The 7,710-nt window shown below is 46.1% G+C and overlaps 1 protein-coding gene across 1 annotated transcript; it reads right to left on the bottom strand.

Moving 5' to 3' along the window:
• Positions 1-533: 533 nt before the first annotated feature.
• LOC134943242 (gamma-crystallin 1-like) lies at positions 534-6,393 on the bottom strand. The gene is made up of 4 exons (XM_063932189.1): positions 6,385-6,393; positions 1,206-1,448; positions 951-953; positions 534-809 (listed from the first exon to the last, which is right to left on the bottom strand). The coding sequence occupies exons 1-4, from the start codon at positions 6,391-6,393 to the stop codon at positions 534-536; spliced, it is 531 nt and encodes a 176-aa protein (XP_063788259.1).
• Positions 6,394-7,710: the final 1,317 nt, after the last annotated feature.

Below are 7,710 nucleotides of genomic sequence, written 5' to 3'. Positions count from 1 at the left end.
TATCATAAAAGGACGTAAACCCACTGGATTTAGCTGGATTATAGGTTTTATGATCACAGATGAAACGCAACTTGAAGGACATAATTATCTTCATATCTGTGCTTGGATATCAGATTACATGTATGTAATATCTAACTAAGCATGTGTTGTACACTTCACTGATTTGAGCACAGTTGCTGTAGCATTATATGTTATGTAATACACAATCCTACCATAACTAATTTCCTTATTGATTGGATGCTGGTATTTGTGGACCTTTCTAGAGCATAACTCATATGTAGATAGATAACTTTCTCAGTGCCACGGATTTATATATTTGCTTGCACGTGACATACTGATGTGCATACCGTATATAAGAATATAATGTGGAAGCTTTGTTTGACAAAAGACAAAATTCCTTCCTCTCAAACTAGTAATGGTGCAAAAATAATTATGTAAACAATTTGTTCTAGGAATGAAAACGACTTGGAGAAAGTTCACGTGTAGCTGTATTTTATCATGTCATTAAAATAAAATACAGATTATTTAAATGCTTAATATAAATCTTTAACTCTTCTAACGGAACCAACTCTTGCATTTGCTGCGCCCCAATCACTGAATCTCCGGTACTCTCTGGGTCTCAGGTAGTACTGCCGCCCTCTGTAGCTGGGTTCCTCGTAGAAGATCCAGTGACCTTCTATCACGTTGCAGGAGTGGATTTCCTGGTAGTTGAAGTCTTTGAAGACGTGTGGGCAGTCTTCTGTGAACTCTACCATTTGTCCTCGGAAATCTTCTTTCTCGTACAGTCTGATCACGAAAGATCCAGTATACTGCAGGGATAAAAACATAATTTACATGTCAATATTACTTATGGAGATCTAATTATAAGGCCAAGATTTATCAAGCCTTGGAGAGTGATAAATTGCACAGTGATAAAGTAACAACCAATCAGCTCTTAACTGCCATGTTACAGGCTGTGTTTGAAAAATGACAGTTAGGAGCTGATTGGCTGGTACTTTTCCACTGTGCAATTTATCACTCTCCAAGGATTGATAAATCTTGGCCTTAGTGAGTTGTTTATTTTAAAACAAACATTATGTAATGTGAATGAGATGAAAATGGATGGATAATGACAAAAATTGTAAGAACGAGTCTACTATTCTGCTCTAACAAGTAGTATTCATCTTTAGTAAATGGTTTTAGAAATAAATATTTTTAGAACGGACCAGAGGGATCATGTGGCAGGAACTGATGGTGTCGTTGAAGCCCATCCAGTGCTGGTAGTCTGGGTATTCTCCTTTTTTAAGAAAATACTGATGGCCTTTGTTGTTGGTTTGCTCGTAAATCATCCAAGAGCCATTGTCAACCTTGATGGAGTTGCAACGTGTGAAGTGAGAGTGCAGGTCATTATTGTCGCTGCTGCACTCATAGGACCGGCCCTTGAAGTTCTTGTCCTCGTAGAATGTGATCTGTAGAAAAGAAGCAAAGTAACTGTATTCAGCTGCTGATTTACCATTGCATAACACGGAACATGCCAACATATGCAGCAATAAATAATATATGTCTATACGAGTCTATCTATCTACCTACAGTATCTATCAACAGTATCAATCTATCGATCTATCTATCTATCTATCTAGAGAAGAGGAAGAGAGAGAGAGAGAGAGAGAGAGAGAGAGAGGGGGGGGATAGAGGGAGAGAGAGGAGATAGGGAGAGAGAGATAGGGGGAGGGAAGAGAGGGAGGGAGGGAAGGAGAGAGAGTAGAGAGAGAAAGGGAGAGAGAGGAGGGGGGAGAGGGGGAGAGGAGAGAGTAGGAGACAGAGGGGAGAAAGAGGAGAGAGAAGAAGAGAGGACAGAGATGGAGAGAGCAGAGAAAGAGAGTAGAGAGAGAGGAGAGACCAGACGAGAGAGAGGAGAGAGGGGGAAGAGAGAGGAGAAGGAGAGAGAGAGAGTAAGAGAGAGAGGAGAGAGAGGGAGAGGAGAGATAGAGAGGAGAGAGGGGAGAGAGGGAGAGAGAAGAGAGAGAGGGAGAAAGAGAGAGAGGAGAGAGAGGGAGATATAGAGAGGAGAGGGAGAGAGAGAGAGAGAGAGAGGAGAGAGAGGGAGAGAGAGAGAGGAAAGAGAGGGAGAGAGATGAGATAGGGAGAGAGATATAGCGGGAGGGAAGAGAGGGAGGGAAGGAGAGAGAGAGTAGAGAGAGAAAGGGAGAGCGAGAGAAAGGGGGTAGAGAGGGGGAGAGGAGAGAGTAGGAGAGAGAAGGGAGAAAGAGGAGAGAGAAGAAGAGAGAGAGAAAGAGAGAGGACAGAGAGGGAGAGAACAGAGATAGAGAGTAGAGAGAGGAGAGACAGGAAGAGAGAGAGGAGGGGGGACAGAGAGGAGAGAGAGGGACATAGAGGAGAGAAAGAGAGAGAGGAGAGAGAGAGAGAGAAAGAGAGAGAGAGAGGGAGAGAGAGGAGAGAGAGGGAAAGAGAGAATAGAGAGAGGGAGATATAGAGAGGAGAGAGAGAGGGAGAGGAGAGAGGGGGAGATAGAGAGGAGAGAGAGGGAGAGAGAGAAGAGAGGGAGAGAGGAGAGATAGAGAGGAGAGAGAGGGAGAGAGGAGGGAGAGAGAGGAGAGAAAGAGAGAGATGAGAGAGAGGGAGAGAGGAGAGATAGAGAGGAGTGATGGAGAGAGAGGAGAGAGAGGAGAGATAGAGAGGAGATAGAGGAGAGGGAAAGAGAGAGTAGAAAGAGGAGAAATAGAAAGGAGAGACAGAGGGAGAGAGAGGAGAGACAGGGAGAGAGAGGGGGGAGAGAGTGAGAGAGAGAGAGAGGAAGAGAGAGGGAGAGAGAGAGAGAGAGAGACAGAGCAGAAAGAGAGGAGAGAGGGAGAGAGGAGAGAGAGAGAGAGAGAGGAGAGAGGGAGAGAGAGAAGAGATAGAGAGGGAGAGAGAAAGAGAGAGAGGAGAGAGAGGGAGAGAGAGAACAGAGAGAGGGAGATATAGAGAGGAGAGATAGATATGAGAGAGGGGAGGGAGAGAGGGAGAGAGAGAGAGGAGAGAGGGGGAGAGAGAGAGGAGAGATAGGGGGGGGGAGAGAGAGAGGAAAGTGAGGGAGAGAGAGGAGATAGGGAGAGAGATTTAGGGGGGAGGGAAGAGAGGGAGGAAAGGAGAGAGAGTAGAGAGCGAAAGGGAGAGAGAGAGAAAGGGGGTAGAGATGGGGAGAGGAGAGATTAGGAGAGAGAGGGGAGAAAGAGGAAAGAGAAGAAGAGAGAGAGGACAGAGAGGGAGAGAACAGAGCTAGAGAGTAGAGAGAGGAGAGACAGAAAGAGAGAGAGGAGGGGGGACAGAGAGGAGAGAGAAGGAGAGAGTAAGAGAGAGAGGAGAGAGAGGGAGAGAGAGGAGAGAGAGGAGAGAGAGGGAGAGAGAGAATAGAGAAAAGGAGATATAGAGAGGAGGGAGAGAGAGAGTAAGAGAGAGAGGAGAGAGAGAGGGAGAGAGAGGGAGAGAGAGAGAGAGAGAGAGAGAGAGAGGAGAGAGGGGGAGATAGAGAGGAGAGAGAGGGAGAGAGAGATGAGAGAGGGAGAGAGATGAGAGATAGAGAGGAGAGAGAGGAAGAGAGAGAGAGAGGGAGAGAGGAGAGATAGAGAGGAGAGAGAGGAGAGAAAGAGAGAGAGAGGACAGAGAGGGAGAGAGGAAGAGAGAAAGAGAGAGAGGAGAGGGAGACAGAGCGGAAAGAGAGGAGAGAGGGAGAGAGAGGTAGAGATAGGAGAGATAGAGAGGAGAGAGGGAGAGAGGAGAGAGTAAGAGAGAGAGGAGAGAGCGGAGAGATAGAGAGGAGAGAGGGGAGATAGAGGAGAGAGAGAGAGAGAGGGAGAGAGAGAACAGAGAGAGGGAGATCTAGAGAGGAGAGAGAGATAGGAGAGAGGGAGAGAGAGAGGAAAGAGAGGGAGAGAGAGAGAGAGGAGATAGGGAGAGAGATATAGGGGGGAGGGAAGAGAGGGAGGAAAGGAGAGAGAGTAGAGAGAGAAAGGGAGAGAGAGAGAGAAAGGGGGTAAGGAGGGGGAGAGGAGAGAGTAGGAGAGAGAGGGGAGAAAGAGGAGAGAGAAGAAGAGAGGACAGAGAGGGAGAGAACAGAGATAGAGAGTAGAGAGAGGAGAGACAGGAAGAGAAAGAGGAGGGGGGGGACAGAGAGGAGAGAGAGGGAGAGAGAGGAGAGAGGAGAGAGAGTAAGAGAGAGAGGAGAGAGAGGAGAGAGGGGGAGAGAGAGAGGAGAGAGAGGGAGAGAGAGAGGAGAGATAGAGAGGAGAGAGAGGAGAGAGGGGGAGATAGAGAGGAGAGAGAGGGAGAGAGAGAGAGAGGAGAGATAGAGAGGAGAGAGAGGGAGAGAGGAGAGATAGAGAGGAGAGAGAGGAGAGAAAGAGAGAGAGGAGAGAGAGGGAGAAAGGAAGAGAGAGAGGAGAGAGAGGGAGACAGAGCGGAAAGAGAGGAAAGAGGGAGAGAGGAGAAAGTGAGGGGAGAGAGTTACTGAAATTCGAATTGACTATAATTTTTTCTTATGATAGTGAACAAAGGAGCAATTCATATATTTGCGCATATGTAGAGCGGGTCCTGCATCATCTTACACAGCGCCCCCTAAGCCTCAGCCCAATCCCGATTTAGGGGCAGGGGGAAACAAAGACGCAGGAGCTGCACTGCGTCCATCTCTGAATGAGGCCCATAATTCTCACAGTCATACTGAGTCACATGATCGAGTCCCTTAATGTTAGACATGAGCAAATCCTCAAGAGTTTCTTGATTTCTTTTAAAAGGAGGATGTGCGAAATTACAAAAAAACCACAGCAGCGCTAACTAGTACAGAGACGGCCAGCGGAGCCACCACAAAGGGGCAGCAGCTGCGTACGCATTCCCAGCGCACACGCAGCTCCTTCTATAATTGGCAGCTCGATTCAATCAACGGCCACGCAGCGCGGCATCCTGAGCAGTGACGCCGGAGGAATGATGCTTGAGTACAGATTTGCAGGCGCACTCAGCGACGCACACCAAAAAATGAACGCTATACGTCTGCAGTTTTGTCACCACTCCCCCATCAACGCCCACAAACGGTTCCTGACCATCGATCACTCTGCGTAAAGGTAAACCCTGCGAGAGGCATTGCTATTAGACTTTGGAGACTGCGCTCAGTTACAAAAACATTGGTATAGCGTCCGTCATCTCTACATTTATAGGCATCATAATGAAGGTTTAGGGAATATAATGTTGTCTAGAAGCTAAGATCGCCTGTCTGCTATTAATCTATTATTGGGGGGATTTGTAGTTCGATTTTGTGTTCAATTTTCAATTCCATGTTAGTAAATCAGGGGATCCTATATTCGTCTATGTAAAAGTACCAATGTTTTGCCGATATTCGATTTTGTCTGGGATTTGGTTTTATATTCAGTTTTAAATTCGATTTTGCCTTTAGTAAATCTCCAAATGCAAAATGAAATGCTACGTCACCAAGAACCCAAAATCGAACAATAGTAGATACTGTATACCCCAACATGTGTGTATCCTATTGCTTACATTTGTCCATGTTCTCTTGTATGTTGTTTCCTGTTTCCCAGGTGAATGCACTTTCTTTTGCCAGTATGGGACCCATTCTCTGCCCCTGGTCACCTATGCTCATTTGATATTACTGATATAGGGGGACATTTACTAACCAGTGATAAGAGTGGAGAAGTGAGCCAGTGGAGAAATTGCCCCGTCAACCAATCAGCAGCTCTGTATCATTTTATAGTATGCAAATTATAGATGTTATTTCAGTGCGGATTGGTTGCCATGGGCAACTTCTCCACTGGCTCACTTCTCCGCTCTTATCACTGCTTAGTAAATGTCCCCCTTAATACCAATTCCTATGTCTTTTATAAATAAATAAAAATGAAATGATTGACAATATTAATGAGAGAATTTTGGCTCCAAAACAGAAACTGCTGACAGCTCTAGTGCTGTGTCCGTATGAACTACAGAATTAATACAAGAAATTAGTAATATGTTAAACCCAAATTTAAAAGGGCAACGATTTTACAGCAAAATGCAGCTGGTGAAAGCATTGGCCTTTTTACAGTTTGAACATGAACTGTTCGGAAGCTCTGGGTTTTAGAACCCGACGCTTAGTAAATTAACCCCTGTGGGTTCTATTTACTAAGCCTCGGAGAGGGATAAAGTGGAGAGAGATGAAGTACCAGCCAATCAGCTCCTAAGTGTCATGTTACAGGCTGCTTGATAAATGTGACAGAAGCTGATTGATGCAAACTTTGATACATCTCCCCCCAAATATTTTTGAAAACCTTAGAAGTACTACCATTCAGTTAATGTTCTTTTTCCCTATAAACGTTCCTACAAGTCTGCCAATCCTAATCGCCCGTCTGATGCGTTTGTTCTTACCTTTCCCATTGTGACTCTGTGACTCTGTGACGGGCTCAGTGATCTACAATAGGAGCGGTGCCGCTGTTATATAGCGTTGCTCATCGCTTCATCAGCAAATGGAAGACAAAAGATTTCTCTGCTTCTGGAAAAAGTATTGTCCAGCTGACTTAATCTTTTTATCCAGATAGTCCTTCCTTTGTCTAGCAGGGCCCAGAGCTTTTGTCCCCGGATTCCCGGCATTGCTGATGATCATATGTCCGATTACGCACATGGCTGACAGTCCTGGAATAAGCCCAGGGTTCTGCCAAGACTGACTATGGCATGACCCGCCTATATAACATACAGTATAGCGACCCTATCGACGTATAATAGATTATAGACACGTCGTAATTACACTTTACAATTCCTAGTAAAGCTGTATAGAACATATTTCAGAAATGTTTTCCCCCATAAACGTTACATATATTTTATATTTTGCATTAACGCTCATTTATGTGTTAAACCCAAATGTTTGAGAGATAGATTTTCAGATCAGATGAGACTTTACTGCTTTATACCATTCTCTCCTGTACTGATAGCATGACATAAGTCATTGGGCAAGTTTTGCACAGTAACTACTGTATAAGGCCTGATTCTGCGCTGCATGCACTGCCGGTGTCGGAACGCAGCGGAGCGATTTTTATTTTCTGTGCATGCGTCTATATCGCACTGTGCATGAACCCTGATGGTGTGTGCAGAGTCGGAGTTGGGCTTGAGGAACATGAGAGAGGCACGGAACTTAAAAATGAGGACCGTCCAGGGAGCTCGCTCACGGAGAGGGCCCATCTTATGGGCGTGTCACGGGATTGTTAGGCGATGTCGGTGAAAGTGGATGGGTACACAGGCCCACATCTGCTCACATTGGAGGCCATACGCGGACAGCAGAACAGTCCGCGTTTTGATGGTGGACTGATGATGGTATTCCAGTGTCTACAGACGGTGACAGTGGGTACCTCAGTCCGTGCACATTCGGCCACTCGGATGGACAACAGGGAAGGGCGTCAGCAGGGGTTAAAGTGGGGGGGAACGAGGTGGAACTGAGTTCCACCACCTGTAATGGTAGGGGGAACTAGTTCCACCTCCTCCATTGCCCTGCACAGTAATTCCAACAGAAAAGCCCACCCCATCATCTGCGTCAATCGATGAAACAGGCGGCACTAGTGTTGCTGATGAGCTGCAGCCACCTACTCCTTCCTCAGGTCCTGGTGCCTCCATGGTCCTCCTCCATGAGTTCCACCACCTCACCAGGACCACTTTAAGCCCTGGGCGTCAGTTACATAAAGGCCCAAGTGTATTAATCATTAA

Source organism: Pseudophryne corroboree, chromosome 7 (genome assembly GCF_028390025.1).
Source record: "Pseudophryne corroboree isolate aPseCor3 chromosome 7, aPseCor3.hap2, whole genome shotgun sequence".
In the NCBI taxonomy this organism is placed as follows: domain Eukaryota; kingdom Metazoa; phylum Chordata; class Amphibia; order Anura; family Myobatrachidae; genus Pseudophryne; species Pseudophryne corroboree.
Note: the sequence above shows the minus strand (reverse complement) of the source record. Positions and strands in the feature narration are given on the sequence as shown.